General features: G+C 46.6%; 1 protein-coding gene across 6 annotated transcripts in view; it reads right to left on the minus strand.

Annotated features, from left to right (window-relative positions):
- The window catches only part of RABGAP1L (RAB GTPase activating protein 1 like), a 233,521-nt gene that overhangs the window by 16,568 nt on the left and 194,359 nt on the right, over positions 1–22,594 (minus strand). The window contains exon 1 of one of the 6 annotated variants that reach the window (XM_069981655.1): positions 12,403–13,859. The exons of the other annotated variants lie outside the window; for them this stretch is intronic. Coding sequence (XP_069837756.1) covers positions 12,403–12,513 — 111 coding nt within the window. The 5' untranslated portion in view covers positions 12,514–13,859. Of the gene's footprint in view, positions 1–12,402; positions 13,860–22,594 lie in introns of those variants that run through there. 6 annotated transcript variants of the gene reach the window in all.

A 22,594-nucleotide genomic window follows, 5' to 3' on the forward strand; every position in this document is an offset into this window, starting at 1 on the left:
CCTGCCCTGTAGTATCAGGGGATGAGAACACAATGATGTAGCTGTCGGGCATGATGGGAGTTGTAGTTTTGCAGCCGGTGGGGGCCCAGATCTATGACCCCCCACATACCCATGGGGCACCCCGCCTGGATGAGACTATATACGCTTTGGGGAATAGACTATTGTTTCCTGACCTGCAAAACTACAACTTACATTATATTGTCAGTGCATGATGGGAGTTGTAGTTTTGCAGCAGGTGGTGAGGGTGGGGGATACTGTGATATACAGACATCCACCTTCTCCTTCTGTCTTGCTGTATGACCCCTCTCCCCCAGCCCCCCTGGATTCAGGCCTGGCTGGATCCCTTCCCATGATGGCGGCCTGACCTAGATTCCAAGGAGAGGAGAATGGAATCCTTGTTCAGTCCCTGTCACCCGGGATGGAGCGGCTGCATCTCAGAGGGAGCGGGAGTAACAACGGACGCCTCACCTCCCCCCAGTCCATGGCGTTACTGCGGCGGCGGCTCCATCGCAGCCCGAGAGGAGACACAAGGTGCCCCAATATATTATAGTTAGATATATTACTGTAATGATGACTGGAGTAACAGTGAGGAGAAGCGCCGGCTGATGTCAGGGGAGGGGGTGATAGATGGCCCCCACATACCGGGCCGCTGCCAGGGGAGGGGGTGATAGATGGCCCCCACATACCGGGCGGCTGCCAGGGGAGGGGGTGATAGGTGACCCCCACATACCAGGCCGCTGCCAGGGGAGAGGGTGATAGGTGGCCCCCACATACTAGGCCGCTGCCAGGGGAGAGGGTGATAGGTGGCCCCCACATACCGGGCGGCTGCCAGGGGAGGGGGTGATAGGTGACCCCCACATACCGGGCGGCTGCCCCATAACAACTTCTGTTTAAAAATCTCCAGTCTCATTATCCCATTATCAGCTGCTATATGTCCTGTAGGAAGTGGTGTATTCTCTCCAGTCTTCCAGTACTTATCAGCTGCTGTATGTCCTGTAGGAAGTGGTGTATTCTTTCCAGTCTTCCAGTACTTATCAGCTGCTATATGTCCTGTAGGAAGTGGTGTATTCTCTCCAGTCTTCCAGTACTTATCAGCTGCTGTATTCTAACCTGACACAGTGCTCTCTGCTGCCACCTCTGTCCATATCAGGAACTGTCCAGAGCAGGAGAGGTGCCTATGGGGATTTGCTGCTGCTCTGGACAGTTCCTGACTGTCAGAGAATACAGACTGGAGAGAATAGACCACTTTCTTCAGGACATACAGCAGCTGATAAGTACTGGAAGACTGGAGATTTTTTTAAAGAGAAGTAAAATTTCAAATCTATATAACTTTCTGATAGCAGTTGATTTAAATTTTTTCCCCTTAATTTTATTTCCTGACTGGAGATCCCCTTTAGCTATGGTAGGTAGTAGTAGGTGGGCAGCATGTAAGAATCATAGCCACTAGTCTAGAATTAAAGGGGTTTTCCAGGCTTAGAAAACCATGGTGACTTTCTTCCAGACACAGCGCTACTCTCATTCTGGGGGAAGTATTGCAGTCCAGTTCCATTGTAATACCAGACACAACCTGAGGACAGGGGCGGCGCTGCTTTTACAAAAAAGTAATTGTGCTTGTTTTAATCATGGAGAACCCCTTTAAGAAGACATCATACAGATATCCTAAGGTAATGCTGTGAGCCCTCACTGTCCATACGCCGTCCTGTGATACCCACAATGTCTGCTCAGGAGTCTAAATATGGTGTTCTATATACCGCTGTGAGTGTATGGTTAGCAGTCTGTATACTCTGATATATAGCCTATGGCCAGCAGTCTATATACTCTGATATATACCATGGTGAGTGTCTGGCCAGCAGTCTATATACTCTGATATATACCATCTGGCCAGCAGTCTATATACTCTGATATATACCATCTGGCCAGCAGTCTATATACTCTGATATATACCATCTGGCCAGCAGTCTATATACTCTGATATATACCATCTGGCCAGCCGTCTATATACTCTGATATATACCATGGTGAGTGTCTGGCCAGCAGTCTATATACTCTGATATATACCATGGTGAGTGTCTGGCCAGCAGTCTATACACTCTGATATATACCATGGTGAGTGTCTGGCCAGCCGTCTATATACTCTGATATATACCATCTGGCCAGCAGTCTATATACTCTGATATATACCATCTGGCCAGCAGTCTATATACTCTGATATATACCATCTGGCCAGCAGTCTATATACTCTGATATATACCATCTGGCCAGCAGTCTATATACTCTGATATATACCATCTGGCCAGCAGTCTATATACTCTGATATATACCATCTGGCCAGCAGTCTATATACTCTGATATATACCATCTGGCCAGCAGTCTATATACTCTGATATATACCATCTGGCCAGTAGTCTATATACTCTGATATATACCATCTGGCCAGCAGTCTATATACTCTGATATATACCATCTGGCCAGCCGTCTATATACTCTCATATATACCATGGTGAGTGTCTGGCCAGCAGTCTATACACTCTGATATATACCATGGTGAGTGTCTGGCCAGCAGTCTATACACTCTGATATATACCATGGTGAGTGTCTGGCCAGCCGTCTATATACTCTGATATATACCATCTGGCCAGCAGTCTATATACTCTGATATATACCATCTGGCCAGCAGTCTATATACTCTGATATATACCATCTGGCCAGCAGTCTATATACTCTGATATATACCATCTGGCCCGCAGTCTATATACTCTGATATATACAGTGGTGGAGGTGGTGGGCGTCTGGCATGTAGTCTGGGCAGGAATGGCGCCCCCCCAGGAGTCACATGTCATTAATGCTGCACAGCTACATAAAGACAAAGGACTGAGACAAGCGGAGTCCTCAGCACCGGGAAACACGTCGGCGGCAGCGGCTCAGATGACTGGGTACCTGTCAGCCGGACATAATAGATCTCAGCAAATGTCTGATCATCAGAAAGAGGGAAACTCTGCAACTCCCAAACCAGGGAGCCATGTGCCGGCAGGTCCCAGAGAACGTCCCCTGCCCCTCCATTATTTATCACCCCCCAGCCCGGACACTGCCCCTTCCTCAGGGCTTGGCTGCTCGGCCTCCTGCCATGTCATACAGTGTAACCTGCTACCACTCCGGATCCATTACACATCCCGCCTTACTTCACAGCCACTGGGTTTTATTTGATAAGATAATTTAAATGAGAACCTTAAAGGGGAACTTAAGCTAAAATGTTTTCCTCTGAAATCAACTGGTTTCAGAGAGTTATATAGACATTTAATTTACTTCTATTTATAAATCTGAAGTCTTCCATTACTTCTCAGCTGCTGTATGTCCTGTAGGAAGTGGTGTATTCTCTCCAGTCTGACACAGTGCTCTCTGCTGCCACCTCTGTCCATGTCAGGAACTGTCCAGAGCAGGAGAGGTTTTCTATGGGGATTTGCTGCTGCTCTGGACAGTTCCTGACATGGAGTGCTGGAACCCCCACTGATCACGGGAATAAAGCTCTACTATCTAAGTGATGGGGATGATGGTAGTGGGCATGCTCAGCCACTGTCCGAGAGACACAGAGGAGATCAGATAATCTCAACGCAAAGTCCCCAGAATCTGACAAGAAATGACTTCCCGGCTACTGAATAACAGCTGTATATAGTAATATACTGGGATACATGGTCCTGCCATACACACAGGATAGCCCTCTCCCCCCCATGGTCCTGCCATACACACAGGATAGTCCTCTCCCCCCCCCATGGTCCTGCCATACACACAGGATAGCCCTCTCCTCCCACATGGTCCTGCCATACACACAGGATAGTCCTCTCCCCCCCCATGGTCCTGCCATACACACAGGATAGCCCTCCCCCCCTCATGGTCCTGCCATACACACAGGATAGCCCTCTTCCCCCCATGGTCCTGCCATACACACAGGATAGCCCTCTCCCCACCATGGTCCTGCCATACACACAGGATAGCCCTCTCCCCCCACATGGTCCTGCCATACACACAGCATAGCCCTCTCCCCCCACATGGTCCTGCCATACACACAGGATAGCCCTCTCCCCCCACATGGTCCTGCCATACACACAGGATAGCCCTCTCCCCCCCATGGTCCTGCCATACACACAGGATAGCCCTCTCCCCCCACATGGTCCTGCCATACACACAGCATAGCCCTCTCCCCCCACATGGTCCTGCCATACACACAGGATAGCCCTCTCCCCCCACATGGTCCTGCCATACACACAGGATAGCCCTCTCCCCCACATGGTCCTGCCATACACACAGGATAGCCCTCTCCCCCACATGGTCCTGCCATACACACAGGATAGCCCTCTCCCCACCATGGTCCTGCCATACACACAGGATAGCCCTCTCCCCACCATGGTCCTGCCATACACACAGGATAGCCCTCTCCCCCCACATGGTCCTGCCATACACACAGGATAGCCTTCTCCCCCCATGGTCCTGCCATACAAACAGTATAGCCCTCTCCCCCCCATGGTCCTGCCATACACACAGCATAGCCCTGTCCCACCACATGTGCACACTCATCTCGGGGGAGCGTGCATGAGTTGTGAGTAGGGGGGAGATTCCTTTTAGAGACGGCTTATCTTTCTGAGAACAGAAGGACAGGGCAGCTATGTCCCCATACACAACAGATGGTTGACCGGACTTGATGAAATCATCAGGTTTGGCTATATATCTAATATGTTTCATGAGCTGAGGATGAGGTTTAGGATGAGAGAACATGGCCGCACTGTATCCAGAAATGTGTCCGCAGGTTGTGTCTGGGATTACTGCTACATTCAAAGGTGTTGGGCTGTAATAGCAGACACAACCTGCAGACAAGTGTGGCGCTGTTTTAGGGTTACATTTCCTAGACACCCAGACCGTTCCTTTCCCCTCTTGTCTAGGTGTTATTGCTGGCAGTAGATGAGGGTTAGGGGCACTGCAGTTAGAGTAAAGCAGATGTAGCAGAGCTAAATTTGTCTTGCTTATTATGATCCTTAACTTTCTATTATAATTCCATCCCAGTCTGCCAGGAATGAGCATTCTGGGAGTAGTAGTTCCGCTTGTTTGTTTCTCTGGTCGCTGGACCTTACCCAACCTGTATCTTGAATCTTCAGTGGAGCAGGTTCTACAGGAATATCCTGCACCTCCACCTGTCCTGTAGCCAGTGCGGCACAAAAGGGGGCGCTCTACCAGTTATGGAAACGGCATGTATATAGGCAACCGCTCCCCCTGACTATAGGGTTAACCCTTGCACTGTAGGACTGAACATTTCCAGATCAGTGTGACTATCCGGTCATGTGTAGGAAAGTCAGAGGCTGCAGATTCTCCCTGATGGCTGTTATGTCTGATGTAACGGAGGTTTCCTGCACTCACAGAGACAACACCGTTTCCTTAGATTGTGTCAGACACAAACAATACGACAGGCCGGAGCCGCTCATCTCTGCAAGCACAAAGCTTACTGCAAACTATGACCTGTAGGGAACCATAGAACCCACCCATCATGGTTACTGTACAGAACACAGAACCTGTCCATCATGGTTACTGTACAGAACATAGAACCCGTCCATCATGGATACTGTACGGAACACAGAACCCGTCCATCATGGTTACTGTACAGAACATAGAACCCATCCATCATGGTTACTGTACAGAACATAGAACCCACCCATCATGGTTACTGTACAGAACATAGAACCCGTCCATCATGGTTACTGTACAGAACATAGAACCCACCCATCATGGTTACTGTACAGAACACAGAACCCATCCATCATGGTTACTGTACAGAACATAGAACCCACCCATCATGGTTACTGTACAGAACACAGAACCAGTCCATCATGGTTACTGTACAGAACATAGAACCCGTCCATCATGGATACTGTACGGAACATAGAACCCGTCCATCATGGTTACTGTACAGAACATAGAACCCGTCCATCATGGTTACTGTACAGAACATAGAACCCGTCCATCATGGTTACTGTACAGAACATAGAACCCGTCCATCATGGTTACTGTACAGAACATAGAACCAGTCTATCATGGTTACTGTACGGAACATAGAACCTGTACATCCTGGTTACTGTACGGAACATAGAACCTGTCCATCATGGTTACTGTACAGAACATAGAACCCGTCCATCAAGGTTACTGTACAGAACATAGAACCCGTCCATCAAGGTTACTGTACGGAACATAGAACCCACCCATCATGGTTACTGTACAGAACATAGAACCCCATGTATACAAGGATGCTAGGTGTGGATAGTGCTGGACTTTGTACACACAGGATGTTTCATCAATAAGCTATTATTATAATGGGTTACAGTAATCTCCTATGGCTCACCAGAAGGTCCATCATATCTGGGCATGCTGGGAGTTATAGTCTTGTAACAGCTGGTGATGCAGCACTGTTGTAAGCTCTCAGGGCATGCTGGGAGTTGTAGTTCTGCAGCTGTGTACAATCTAGCCATGCAGTCACATGGCTGAAGCTAGTAGCAGGTTACAGTACCCCTCCCCCATCCATATCCTGTATCTTATATTACATGACGTTAGGCTAATACAAGGTTTTCTGAAGCTATAAACAAAGCTGAAGAGCAGGGAGACTGAAAAGAGACTTTTTTAAAGTAGAAATAATAATGTTAAGTCCTTCGTGTTGTACAAATAAAGGGGTACTCCGACGTTTAATTTCTTTTTAATATATTGCTGTAGTTACATAGAAAGTAATAAGGATGCTAATCTGACCTCCCTATGCTCCCCGCTCCCAGTGTCCTTCTGTGGGGTCTCTGGGTCCCCGCTGAACAATCCCGCCACCACCTCTACAATGACAGCCCCCTCGGCCAATCACTGGCCACGGTGCTGCCTCTTCTCAGTCAGTGATTGCTGACCGGGCTGTGACTGCTAAGATGAATCTGTCTCATAGGTGGCAGCAGGATCATTCTGCGGGGGGACCTGGAGACCCCACAGGAGGACAATGGGAGCGGGGGGGAGGTCAGAATACCATCCTTACATTTTTCTGTATAACTGCAGCATATTGCAGTTATTAAACATCGGAGAACCCCTTTAACTTCTGAAACTGCAGCGTGTCCTCAGCATGAGAACATACTCTTAAAGGGTCTTTTCCATCTTATAAAGAAATGGCCAATGACTACAATATACCATCAGGACATGGTTGGCATGGTTGGTGGGGGTCTCACCTCTGGGACCCCACTAATAATGAGAATAAAGTAACCGCAGCCCTTTGGACTTTTTTCCCTGATTATGTGGCGATTGGTCCTATTCACTTCAATGGGACGGCAATAACAAGGAGGGGTGTATGAGCTCTGCATCCCCTTAATTCCGATCATCAGGAGATGGACCCCCGCCCTTAAATCCTAACTATATGCTATCCCTTCTAGAGATGGGAGTACCCCTTTAAGATTTTGTCTCACTCGTATGTCTGGTTGTAACTGACAGGAAACGACGGGTAAAAACAAACCGCACCATCAAAGCCAAATGTCAATCACACAAGTATATAGTCACACCTTCATACCGCCATATACTGTGTCCTCCTTGTAAGAGGAGTCTATAATATTCTCAACATTCTATAAAGGAGCTGAAAATCTCCTGATCTCACATTAAAGGGGAACTCCAGTGAAAAAGATTGTTTTCAAATCAACTGGTGACAGCAAGTTACATAGATTTGTCAATTACTTCTATATATAAAAAATCTCCATTCTTCCAGTACTTATCAGCTTCTGTATGTCCTGCAGGAAGTGATGCATTCTTTCCAGTCTGACACAGTGCTCTCTGCTGCCACCTCTGTCCATGTCAGGAACTGTCCAGAGCAGCAGCAAATCCCCATAGAAAACATCTCCGGCTCTGGACAGTTCCTGACATGGACAGAGGTGGCAGCAGAGAGCACTGTATCACACTGGAGAGAATACACCACATCCTGCAGGACATACAGCAGCTGATAAGTACTGGAAGATTGGAGATTTTTAAACAGAAGTAAATTGCAAATCTATATAACTTTATGAGACAAGTTGATTCGAAAACTAACCTTTTTTCGCCGGAGTACCCCTTTATTGGTGAATCCAGCGGATGAGCGGGTGGTAAAGCATTACCGTGATATCACCTCACACACACAAGACATATGATCAATCAGTTCGAATAGTTTATGGATCATCCCTGTCATCTTCAACCTGCGGCCTTCCAGCTGTTACAAACCTACAACTCCCTTCGGCTTTAGCTCTCTGGGCATGATGGGAGTTGTAGTTCTAGAACACCTGGAGGGCCGCAGGTTCCCCATCCCTATTATAGTACCTGAAACCTCCCAAATATGAATGGACTTCAGGTTCTTGACTATAGACAGACTGGAATATAGTGCAGCGGGGTTCCTCTGAGCTATATACCCCCTCCCCCCCATCTATATCCTGTTGCTCCTTGTGGTTTCGGTGCCTCCACAACAAACATCAATAATCAGAGATTAGAAAACCGCAGGAAAAGGTCACTCTTACTGGGGCAGAATTATTAAAGGGGTTCTCCGGCCTTACAAAAGTGTCTGATCCCCACCACCCCACCATTCAGCTGTTGAAGGGGCTGCGGACTAGCTACTGTAGTATTAGTGGTGGCGGTGCAGGGTGCTGCAGCCTTGTGATGTAGCAGAGCCGTGCGCCGTTACTACTAATACTATAGAGATTCGAGTACAAGCACATCGCACTGCGGCCCCCACAGACGGCTGATAGGGAGAGGTGCTGGGGGGGGGGGGGCGCCCATTACATGGCCTATTCTTCATCAAGGCTGGATAACTTTCTCTTAAAGGGAATCCCAGGCTTAGCAGAACGTGGCTGCTTTCTTCCAGATGCGGCGCCCCCTGCTGTCCTCAGTTTGGATGCGGTGTTGCAGCTCAGTTCTATTGAAGTGAATGGAGCTGAATTGTAATACCGCACACAGCCTGAGGACAAGGATGGCACTGTGCTTCTTCTAACCTTGGAGAGACCCTTTAAATCTAGACAGCAAAAAACTAGACAAGACGGGCGCCATCCATGACTTCAGGGGTAAATATTTGGGGCCCCTGACAGAGGAGGAAGAATATGGGATAAACCTAAGAGGATGGAGGAGGAGGAGGAGGCAGCCATTCCGGTGTGACTGGATGTTATACACAGCTGATATATGTCAGACTCCCCTAACTCCTCCAACCTGTCCGGCCGGTTATAGACAGGTGACCCGGGAGCTAGCCGCACATACACACATACCGGCCACTGTCAGGATCCTGTCCAGATAACACTAAGGAATATATAACCAATACATGGCGCTGCTACATACAGAGATTACAGGACCCGGAACCCTCATCAGATACACAACAAGTGCAAAAAGGGGAGAATCATTCACAAAACACCAGGGAATACAGGGGGTGGTGGTGTATGGGTTACAGAATACAAGAAGGGGGGTGCTGAATACAGGCGGGGAATTACCTCTACAAGTCTAAACACTGAACCTTGAGACTTGCTACATTAAACACAAGTTATAAAGATTTGTAATTTAGCTCTATAAAAAACTCCAGTCTTCCAGTACTTATCAGCTGCTGTATGTCCTGCAGGAAGTGGTGTATTCTCTCCAGCCTGTGCTCTCTGCTGCCACCTCTGTCCTTGTCAGGAACTGTCCAGAGCAGGAGAGGTTTTCTATGGGGATTTGCTGCTGCTCTGGACAGTTCCTGACATGGACAGAGGTGGCAGCAGAGAGCACTGTGTCAGACTGGAGAGAATACACCACTTCCTGCAGGACATGCATCTGCTGATAAGTATGGAAGACTGGAGATTTTTAATCACAAGCAAATAACAAATCTATATAACTTTCTGACACCAGTTGATTTAAGAGAAAACGATTTTTACCTTTAAAGACGAATGTGTCACCATAAAAAAGCCGTCCAGCCTCCCAAGAGCCGGGCAGACTGATATATCGGGAGTTGGAAAAAGTATAACATGTAGTATAATCATTTAAATCTCTGCTTATTCTGAGTTTAGGAGCCCAGTGGGCGGTCCCAGTAAGAATGTGAATATAGAGATAGCTCTTAATCTCTTATAAGGACCGCCCACTGGACTCCTAAACTCAGAATAAGCAGAGATTTAAATGAATCACGTGACATACTGATCCTGCTGTATAACACGCTGCCGGCAGATCAGACCTCTCGCTCAATGTGACAGCTTCCCTTTAAAGTGCAATAATACCCAGAATCCCATAGAATCCTGTAAAATTTACAGCATCTCAGTGACTCATGTTCCCGTTGTCACTGGAGGCTATAAAGTGACAACCTGCACGGTCTCTATCTCTTATGGCCCCCATGGGGGATATCCCTTAAAGCCACAAACACACGCAAGGAAATGGAGAGAGAGAGAGAAGGAGAGAGAGTCAGAGAGAGAGAGAGAGAGAAGGAGAGAGAGTGTCCCCGTTGATGCTTTGGGGTCAATTCCCATTATTTTACCTCCACTATTTCCAGATCATTTGTGTGAACCGTTTGGTCTGATGGTGAGAGAGGAACGGAACGTACAGGGACAATTCCAGGGACACATCTATAAAGTACGAGGCCGTCCCTGAAGAAGAGCCGCTGACCATGGAGTAACGCAGGGATGGGGAACCCGGGCCCTCCAGCTGCTGCAACACTACAACTCCCATCATGCCTGCACAGCCAAAGCTAAAGCTCTCCAGGCATGATGGGAGTTGTACACTGTGAGGTTATTACTTATATTCTCAGTCCACATAGCAGTATATATATAATCCCAACATGTATACAGAAGAGGAGCTTATCAGAATGAGCAGATTACTGTAGTCGACATACAACACACATCCTGTTGGCTAATCCCCAGAGTGAGGCGGCTGATAACATAGAACAATAGCATGCAATAAGCTACATAGTAATTGTCATATAATAAAATATCAGTAGCAGGATACATACTATGGCCCCTTAGGGTGTATACTCCGTAGTCTCCCATCCATTGCATCTAGCATACAATATGTTCCATACCAACTATCATACAATCACATAGCAGCATATCAGTAGCAGGATATATATATACACACACACACATCTATGTATACTCCGTAGTCTCCCATCCATTGCATCTAGCATACAATATGTTCCATACCAACTATCATACAATCACATAGCAGCATATCAGTAGCAGGATATATATATATATATATATATATATATATATATATATATATATATATATATATATATATATATATTATACATATATACACACACACACACACACACACACATCTATGTATACTCCGTAGTCTCCCATCCATTGCATCTAGCATACAATATGTTCCATACCAACTATCATACAATCACATAGCAGCATATCAGTAGCAGGATATATATATACACACACACACATCTATGTATACTCCGTAGTCTCCCATCCATTGCATCTAGCATACAATATGTTCCATACCAACTATCATACAATCACATAGCAGCATATCAGTAGCAGGATATATATATATATATATATATATTATACATATATACACACACACACACACACACACACACATCTATGTATACTCCGTAGTCTCCCATCCATTGCATTTAGCATACAATAAGTTCCATACCAACTATCATACATTTACATAACAGAATATCAGTAGCAGGAGAGATATATATATATATATATACACACACACACATCTATGTATACTCCGTAGTCTCCCATCCATTGCATCTAGCATACAATATGTTCCATACCAACTATCATACAATCACATAGCAGCATATCAGTAGCAGGATATATATATATATATATATATATATATATATATATTATACATATATACACACACACACACACACACACACACACATCTATGTATACTCCGTAGTCTCCCATCCATTGCATTTAGCATACAATAAGTTCCATACCAACTATCATACATTTACATAACAGAATATCAGTAGCAGGAGATATATATATATATATACATATATATATATATACACACACATATCTATGTATACTCAGTAGTTTCCCATCTATTGCAAAATAAATAAAGATTAAAGCTCCAATAAGTTTCTCAATGTGTAGATGATAAATCAGCAGGAGATCACAGAGCGGCCTTGTGTGGCTGATTACAGAGAGCAATAGACTGAAAGAAAATAAGGGCTTCACCCCCAGATATCCTTCTCCAATATTCTGCATAACGGATGAGCTATAGTATATAGGACCATCCTCACCCGTATACCTACAGTGTGATCCCCTTTGCTATCTCCCATATTGTTTCCTTGCGTTCTGCTTCTGTATTGGGACGTATAATAACGTCCTCTCCCGTTCTGTGTATGTAAGGGTCCCGGACGCCGGACGCCATCTTCCTCGTACTCACCACGGGCTTGGGCTTGCTGATCTCCACCAGTTGGGCCAGGATGTCCTCGTCGGAGAGTTGGCTGAAGATGTGGGCATCGTAGGCCATGGAGATAGAAATTTCTTCCATCATCTTTGCAGGTCCGATGAATGGGGGGTCCCAGAGCACTTGGGGGGATACAACCTGCTTGTCAGTGAGGGTCACAGTAAGCGCAGCCCCTCCACGGCTCGGCTTTATATGTCAGGGGAGGAGCCGCTCCAGCCAAAAATGTCATTAAAGTGGAGTTTCACCTCAGCAGTCAGGTGGGTTTCTGGGAGGAGACTGGATCCCATTCACACAACGGCCATTGTCCATCAACCCTTCTCAGTTTCAGGTCTGGGAGTCGGGGAAGTCTATTTCCATCTCCATGAAGTGTCTTACGGTCCGGAGAGTCGGAGTCCGTCGTGCAGGTGTCTAATGGAGTCGGATGGTAACCACGACACAAGCCTAACCCGTCTCCTCCACGCCGAGGAGTATTAGTGAAGGAGGGAGCTTAGCAAAGAGAAAATATTCAGAAAATGTCCCCGGTAAAGCCGGCGATTGCTACATCAGCTTCTTCTCGTTCTAAGGAAAACAAATTCTTCTATCCAGGAAACAATCAGCAGGTCGGCCTCGCTCCACGTCCAACCACACCAGCAAAAAATTGCAATTTTACAAAGTTTACAAAAAGTTTACTAAAAAAATGATATAAGAACAATCTGAGGTTGCGGCAGCGGTGACGGTGAGGAGTCCTCGGGATCTGTGCCGGGCAGAGGGCGGACATCAGCCGTCACGGGGGTCCCAAGAAGCCGCACGACTCCCTTAGTTTGCAGCACACACAGGATGACATTTTCACTTTCTCCGCACGTCCATCCTCTTCCTCCTTCTCCTTCGGGTTCCTGGAGCTCAGGTCCAATATTTGCACAGAGGCATGAGGGTCATTTGCATATCAATGGGGGTCGCTAAAACAGCGGCCAGGATAATAACATACGGGGGGCGGCGGAGGTAAGATCCATAGTTTGTGCCGGCGGAGAACAGGAAGATATTCTGTTGCCATCCCGATAACACGGCGCCATCTAATAGGTGGAGAAGCAAACATTAGATGACATCCTGGAGATTAGAGGGTTAACCGCTTGGGTGCCGGTTTCCAGCCGGAGCTGCCGCCTCGCCCTTGATGACGGCTGTCAGATTCTTGGGTGACAGGCAGCGATGTGTGAGCAGCATAGAGCACCTGTCTGCTGTCCTCCTCTTATTGGGAGAAGCTGCCCCCTCCCACAAGACGACGAGAGGAGCTGTCACTGACAGCCAGCCAGGAAAATGGGGAAAAATCCTCCAGAAAGAGGTTCCCAGCGCAGAGAGCTGCACAATGAGAGCGCGGCACCTGTTGCAGAGAGATGCCGCCTCCTGCTATTCCCCTTGGTCTATCGGGGTGATGCCCAGCAACAGGCGGCAGGGGACAGCAGCTTCACCGACAGGCAGGACCGGTGGCAGCACAGCAGTATATTATAACCATTCAGCTTGGTTAATGATAGAAAAAATGGCATTCTGCAAGCAGGGGCGGGGGGAGGGGAGATGATACTGATCACCATTTCCTTAAAGCCACAGCTCACAAAAAAAAGAGAGGGGGGGGGGGGGGGGCTGTCAGATGTGAAATCACAAGTCAGATTATACCAGACTGTGACGGCTTTGTGTGGGCAACAGAAGGACAGCTCTGAGGGTCATGTTATATGTAAAGCTGCAGGAAGGTGACGGCCCAGATCAGCTACACATACACAGTGCAAACTACATAGATATCAGGGGAAGGACAGCTCTGAGGGTCATGTTATATGTAAAGCTGCAGGAAGGTGACGGCCCAGATCAGCTACACAGACACAGTGCAAACTACAGAGATATCAGAAGAAGATGATAAGTGATTATTATTACCATATTATAAACTATGGGGGAGATTGATCAACCACGGTGTAAAGTGAGACTGTCTCAGTCGCCCCCGGCAACCAATCAGATTCCACCTTTCATTTTGTAAAGAGTCTGTGAGGGATGAAAGTTGGAATCTGATTGGTTGCTAGGGGCGACTGAGCCAGTGTCACTTTACACCATGTTTGATCAATCTCCCCCTATATCTTTATAATAATGATATGAATATTACGGCTCATAGAGGCAAAACCTCCCGCCCTCCTAATAAAAAGAAACAAGTAACCCTCCAAACCTTTGTTTTCTTAAGAACACGCCGGGCAGCCATCATTGTGCAATAAGATTAGGTTCCCATCTGCGTTTCCTCCTGACCAGACAACAAACAACGGGATACTGGACCCCATTATAAGGGACCGCCAGAGTACATGCAATATAGAGAATTACTGAAATTACACCCCACCCCGAGGGCTAGGGGGTCTCTGGATGGGGCATCTGCTGCTTGAAATAAGTTGAAAATAAACAACGGGCACTTCAAATGAGGCACTCACCATTAATTATTTTTTTTTAGATCAACTGGTGTCAGAAAGATTTGTAATTTGCTTCTATTTAGAAATCTCCAGTCTTCCGGTACTTATCAGCTGCTGTATGTCCTGCAGGAAGTGGTGTATTCTCTCCAGCGTGACACAGTGCTCTCTGCTGCCACCTCTGTCCATGTCAGGAACTGTCTAGAGCAGCAGCAAATCCCCATAGAAAACCTCTCCTGCTCTGGGCAGTTCCTGACATGGACAGAGGTGGCAGCAGAGAGTACTGTGTCAGACTGGAGAGAATACACCACTTTCTGCAGGACATACATCAGCTGATAAGTACTGGAAGACTGCACATTTTTATATAGAAGTAAATTACAAATCTGTATAACTTTCTGACACCAGTTGATTTATAAAAAAAAAAAAAGTACAAAACCTCACTGGTGTACCCCTTTAAATGAAAAATTGTAGTACAGAAAGTTGCAGCTAGGTGGTGATGTAGGTGAAAATGTTCAATATGTCCCCTTTGGTTGCTTTTCATTCACCAAACCATATATTCTACCAGTGAAAGCAGTCCTTGTGTGTGTGTGTGTGTTTTGTTTATATGTGCGTGTATGTATGTATGTATGTATGTATGTATGTATGTATGTATGTGTGTGTGTGTGTGTATGTGTATATATATATATATATATATATATATATATATATATGTATGTATGTATGTGTGTGTATGTATATATATGTATTTCTGTATATATGTTTGTGTGTATAAGTATCTGATCCGCTGCTGATCACCTACACAATATGGAAAGGGGGTAATATTTCCATTCTGTGTAGGTGATCAGCAGCGGATCAGATATTGTATATACTCTGTTTCCCCGAAAATAAGGCATAGTGGAGGATTTACAGGATAGCTTAAAATAAGCCATCCCCCAGACGTAAGACCCCCACTGCCGCCACCAGGGTTATGTCTGGTTATACTGGTTTCTGATGACAACTACTGTACAATATATAATAAATATTCATTTCTTTGTTCAACAATAAGCGTGAATTCTACACGGAAAAATGACGTCCCCTGAATAAGACACAGCGCCTCTATGGGAACAAAACTTACTATAAGACGCTGTGCTATCAAAACATGACGGTTTGTTTAGTAAATATGTCGGTTATGGCGGGTTTTAAAGGACACGCTCACTTTTCGGTTTTAAACCACAATATGACGGGGGTGTCGGGTTTCTGATAAATAAGGTGGAAAAGTATGCCAGCAGGGAAAACGGACACATGGCCGACACTTTTCTGACAGCACTGGCTCAACCACCGCATTCTATCTACATGTGGCGGGGGACCCGGTGTTTTTGTTCTTAGGCCATGTTCACACTGCGTTTTATGCAAAAAAAAAAAAAAAGAAAAGAAAAGAAAAAAAGCACGGATGAAAAACCCCAGCCCCCCTTCTATTTAAAGAAATCCCCCCTTACAGACATGATACCTACCACCTGACCACAGTGTGGACGGAGGGGGCGGGGCTGTTACATTATATAACACATTTTCTCCAGAATATTTTTTTAGGTTTCGCTGCTGATTTGCCTCCTGGAATCGCACAGATCAGTGAGGGGAAGACAAGCAGCCCAGGTGGGCTCATCCGTGGGAGAAGACAAAGACGAGACCGCCGCACCGTGCAGAACAGCGCAGTCACGGTGTCTCGTGCGGCGCCCGGAGATGCCACGGTACAAATCACCTTTGGAAATGCAATTGACTGGAAATTGCCGTCGTATTCATAAGAAACATGAAAGCAGTTTCTACATATAAATGTTTCTTTGATATTGAAATCTTCTGGAGCTTCGTGAGTGATCTAAGCGGCGGGGGGAAAAAAAAACCGGGAAAACCCCCTCCACCTACATGTGATCTATGTCCGGTCTGTAACATCAATGTGGAGTGAGTGATCTAAGCAGTGGGGAAAAAAACGGGGGAAAAAAAAAAACCCAACCTAAATGTGTGTGAGTGGGCTCCAGGACCCCCGCTCCACCGCTGGGAACCCTCAGCCTTATTGTGTCTGAATTATACATGGAGGAGACTGTACAAGTCTGCCATCTAGGGGCTGTCTGGAAAATGACTCGGGTGGAGAATGAAAAAAACGTGAAAAACTTGCATTAGTGCAGGAATGGGGAAGCTTCTGCCCTCCAGCTGGGGCAAAACTACAACCCCCATCATGCCTGGACTGCCCTACATTAGTGAGTCTTCCATATTGCTGGGCATCCTGAAACTATGGTAATCTGCTATCCAGACGCCTTCATTCTCAATCCAGATCAGAGTTTCAAGGTGGGGAAGCTGATACTGGAGGCATGAGGAGACATCATTTACATGTCTATTGACCCCCTGGGAGTCTTACGTCATACAATGTTCCAGCTCCTCGCCGCCTATGTATGTGTGAGTGGTAAGATTGTTAACCCCTTAGTGGGGCTATCCCATAATAAAAGGATATCTTACCTTGCTGGAGGTACAGTGAGGGGGTCTGTAGTGGTCTCCAGCAGGAAAGAACCAAAGCTTCCTCAATCTGCGGCCCTCCAGGTGTTGCAATCCCACAATAATCTCTAGGGCAGGATGGTTGCTTCTCCGGAGTGGAGTTGTCTCAGTATCTGGGTGAACCCTTCAGGATCTGGGACCCCCCCTAACTGCTGCTGCTCCGGCTGGAGTTCCTATAACTATTGTCCATGGACCAGACAGCACGGGGCCCTCCCAGATCCCTGTTATGGGGTCCACATGGTTCTATGTCTCCTGACCATCTATCTAGGCTGTATTTTTGTAGTAATAAGTAAAATTTAAGGTAAAAGCTATCCCCTCAATACGGTCAATAGGAGATAAATATCAGGGACCCCGACAATTAAAGGAACGGTGGGAATTTCCACCCAGCACATGCTCAGCCCTGGCTCTCTATAAGTTCAGTGACTTCAGTGTCGATGATTGTGGGGGTCCCTGTGGTCGGACTCCTCTGGATAGAGGATAACCCCTTTAAGCCCATGATGCTACATTCCAGCTCTCAGCATGCTGTCTCTCCTGTAAGTCATGTGATCTGTCATGTATGACCGACCATCGCACACGTTAACCTGACAGATCTGATTTTTATCAGAAATCAGAACACGATGAACATGAAGCTTCAAGGCAAAGTGAGGAGAAGTGACGACTGCTCCTGTGTCCCAGAGACGCTTCCCAGCAGGCTGCGTACAGGACGCGCTGTCACTTTCCCAGCACGCTGCGTACAGGACGCGCTGTCACTTTCCCAGCACGCTGCGTACAGGACGCGCTGTCACTTTCCCAGCACGCTGCGTACAGGACGCGCTGTCACTTTCCCAGCACGCTGCGCACAGGACGCGCTGTCACTTTCAGCAGAACTTGGATTTCCTCTGATTCTTGGACACGGAGCTGTGATACGGCCAAGGACAACATGAAGGATTTCTAATAAACTCAGGAACACTGACTGCACCCGACGCCCAGGAGAAGATGTACAAAGTCTGTGAGGCCATAATAACCTGTAGACCGCATACAATGCGACCGTCCACATGGAGCTTCTATTACATAGAACAATCGCAGCTGCAAGAATCACAGTGCGGCTGCTTTACGAACAAAAAAGGAAGGTTTTTGCCTTTCTGCTCTATTCACTCTCTATGGGACCTAAAAAGATATATATATATATATATATATATATATATATATATATATATATATATATGTACAGCAGCACCACGCATGTCGGGCCTCTTCTCCATTCACTCTCTATGGGCCTGAGGAGATATACAGGTCCTTCTCAAAAAATTAGCATATAGTGCTAAAGTTCATTATTTTCCATAATATAATGATAAAAATTAAACTTCACTTTCATATATTTTAGAATCATTGCACACCAACTGAAATATTTCAGGTCTTTTATTGTTTTAATCCTGATGGTTTTGACATACGGCTCATGAAAACCCAAAAATCCTGTCTCAAAAAAAAATTAGCATATCATGAAAAGGTTCCCTAAACGAGCTATTAACCTAATCATCTGAATCAACTAATCAACTCTAAACACCTGCAAAAGATACCTGAGGCTTTTAAAAACAACCAGCCTGGTTCAGCCATGATAGGTAAGACTGCCGACGTGACTGCTGTCCAGAAGGCCATCATTGACACTCTCAAGCAAGAGGGGAAGACCCAGAAGAAATTTCTGAACAAATAGGCTCTTCCCAGAGTGCTGTATCAAGGCAGCTCAATGGGAAGTCTGTGGGAAGGAAAAAATGTGGCAGAAAACACTGCACAATGAGAAGAGGTGACCGGACCCTGAGGAAGATGGTGGAGAAGCACCAATTCCAGATCTTGATTGACCTGTGGAAGCAATGGACTGAGTCTGGAGTAGAAACATCCAGAGCCACTGTGCACAGGCGTGTGCAGGAAATGGGCTACAGGTGCCGCATTCCCCAGGTCAAGCCAGAACCAGAAACAGCGGCAGAAGCGCCTGACCAGGGCTACAGAGAAGCAGCACTGGACTGTTGCTCAGTGGTCCCAAGCACTTTTTTCTGATGGAAGCAAATTTTGCATGTCATTCGGAAACCAAGGTGCCAGAGTCTGGAGGAAGACTGGAGAAGGAAATGCCAAAATGCCTGAAGTCCAGTGTCAAGTACCCACAGTCAGTGATGGGCTGGGGTGCCATGTCAGCTGCAGGTGTTGGTCCACTGTGTTTTATCAAGGGCAGGGTCAATGCAGCTAGCTATCAGGAGATTTTGGAGCACTTCATGCTTCCATCGGCTGAAAAACTTTATGGAGATGAAGATTTCATTTTTCAGCATGACCTGGCACCTGCTCACAGTGCCGAAACCACTGGTAAATGGTTTACTGACCATGGTGTTAGTGTGCTCAATTGGTCTGCCAACTCTCCTGACCTGAACCCCATAGAGAATCTGTGGGATATTGTGAAGAGAAAGTTGAGAGACGCAAAAGACCCAACACTCTGGATGAGCTTAAGGCCGCTATCAAAGCATCCTGGGCCTCCATAACACCTGAGCAGTGCCACAGGCTGATGGCCTCCATAACACCTGAGCAGTGCCACAGGCTGATGGCCTCCATAACACCTGAGCAGTGCCACAGGCTGATGGCCTCCATAACACCTGAGCAGTGCCACAGGCTGATGGCCTCCATAACACCTGAGCAGTGCCACAGGCTGATGGCCTCCATAACACCTGAGCAGTGCCACAGGCTGATGGCCTCCATAACACCTGAGCAGTGCCACAGGCTGATGGCCTCCATAACACCTGAGCAGTGCCACAGGCTGATGGCCTCCATAACACCTGAGCAGTGCCACAGGCTGATGGCCTCCATAACACCTGAGCAGTGCCACAGGCTGATGGCCTCCATGCCACATTGCCGCATTGAAGCAGTCATTTCTGCAAAAGGATTCCCCACCAAGTACTGACTGCATAACTGAACATAACTATTTGAAGGTTGACTTTTTTTTTTAATTAAAAAAACACTTTTCTTTTATTGGTCGGATGAAATATGCTAATTTTTTTAGATAGGATTTTTGAGTTTTCATGAGCTGTATGCCAAAATCATCAGTATTAAATCAATAAAAGACCTGAAATATTTCAGTTGGTGTGCAATGATTCTAAACTATATGTAAGTTTAATTTTTATCATTACATTATGGAAAATAATGAACTTATATATATGTACAGCAGCAGCACGCATGTCGGGCCTCTTCTCCACTCACTCTCTATGGGCCTGAGGAGATATATATATGTACAGCAGCAGCACGCATGCTGGGCCTTTTCTCCATTCACTCTCTATGGGCCTGAGGAGATATATATATATACAGCAGCAGCACACATGCCGGGCCTCTTCTACACTCACTCTCTATGGGCCTGAGAAGTTATGTTTGGCTTCCTCTCTATTCATATCTCTATGGGAGATAGCAGATTCCAGTCGAAAGAATGAGTGCAGCAAAGGTCAAGCATGCGTGGTGCCACTCTGCTGGTGAGAACCCCCATTGTTATGATTGGCAGGGATCCCAACAGTTGGACCCCCACTTATCAGACGATTATCCTCTATCCTGTAGATGGGGGGTAGGTGCCTTTGTATAATATGAGTACTTGCTGCCAGGTGTCTCCACAGATCACAGCCCCAGTAACCCCCCATGTGATAAGCTTATTATCCGACCCCCCTTGAATGATCCCATGTAAGGACAAGGAGGAGAGCAGCATATATATGAATAGACCGGATAATATATATGAATAGACCAGCATATACATATATATATATATATATATATATATATATATATATATATATATAAATGCTACAAGTGCAGGATTCATCAACACAATAAACTGGGGCCGGGGTGCCATCGGGGTGAACCCATATGTAATAATTGCTCTAATATATAATATATGAGCCCTCCGGTATCAGCGATCAGGTGATTATTACAGCAGACGCTGATCCCACATCTAGTACAATGCTTCTCCTCCTTCCTCGGCTGTGACTTTTGCAGATGTCACCAATTCCCATGCAGACTCGCAGGTTCCTGAGGATGATCGCTTGTTTCTAAGCAGAAAATTGTCATTTCTGTGACTGCCAAGATCTCCACCCCCGATGTACAGTATGGATGTGGGAGCTGAGCCTGACGCCATGGCCCTGCTAGGCCTGGACATCCCAGGTACAATGTATGATACATGAGAACAGGTGGATGCTAGAAGACATGTCAGTCACACACTGTCCATTGTCCCTGCAGGCAGCTACAGGTATCTCTGGACTATTGCTACATTGAACAAATGACTCTAAGGGTCCTATTCCACGGGCCAAGGAGGGCCGGATCAACGATGCTAGATCACCGCTCATTTACTGGGCCTATTCCACGGCCCGATGATCGTTGAGCGAGGGCTGCAAGGACATCATTACCGATGTCCTTGCAGCCCTTGCAGCAGCAGTAATACATTACCTGCAGGTCTTCTCCGCGCTGTCTTCCTTCCCGGGTCCCGCGCGCTCTATCTTCTGAATGGCCGGTCAGCTGACAGGCCACACTCAGCCAATCACAGGCCACGGCGGTCCCGGCCTGTGATTGGCTGAGCGCTCCGTCAGCTGACTGGCCATTCAGAAGATAGAGCGCGCGGGACCCGGGGATGAAGACAGCGCGGAGAAGAAGCCTGGACAGGTAATGTATGATGATGCTGCTGCTGCTGTCAAATCGTCGGTCGCCCGCCGCGCACCCCTATTCAACCGTATCGATGCGCGGTGGGGGAACAATGATTTTAGGTCTGGCCCTAAATGAACGATCAGCCGATGACACGATCATCGGCTGATCGTTCTCTCTATTTCACCGAACGATAATCGGCTGAATCGGGCCAAATGGGGCCGATCCGGCCGATTATCGTTACTGTGGAATAGAGCCCTAATGCTGGGTTTACACGGAGGGATTATCGGGCGAATTTTCGCGATAACGATCGAATTCGAACGATAATCGTACGTGTAAACGCGGCGAACGATCGAAAAATCGTTCATTTTGATCGTTTAACAGGTTCTTAAATCGTCGTTCGTAAAAAATTTGCCGATCGTTCCGTGTAAACAGTCGTTCACTGATTTTCCCTATGTGTGAGATAGGCTTAAGCGATCGCAAAACGAATTTTCTGTACGATATATCGTACAGTCTAAACGCTGATCGTTATAAAAAAATTGTTACTTCAAAATCGTTAATCGTACGATCGGGCGAGTTATCGCTCCGTGTAAACCCAGCATAAGGGT

This window comes from Dendropsophus ebraccatus, chromosome 8, assembly GCF_027789765.1.
Source record: "Dendropsophus ebraccatus isolate aDenEbr1 chromosome 8, aDenEbr1.pat, whole genome shotgun sequence".
NCBI lineage: Eukaryota > Metazoa > Chordata > Amphibia > Anura > Hylidae > Dendropsophus > Dendropsophus ebraccatus.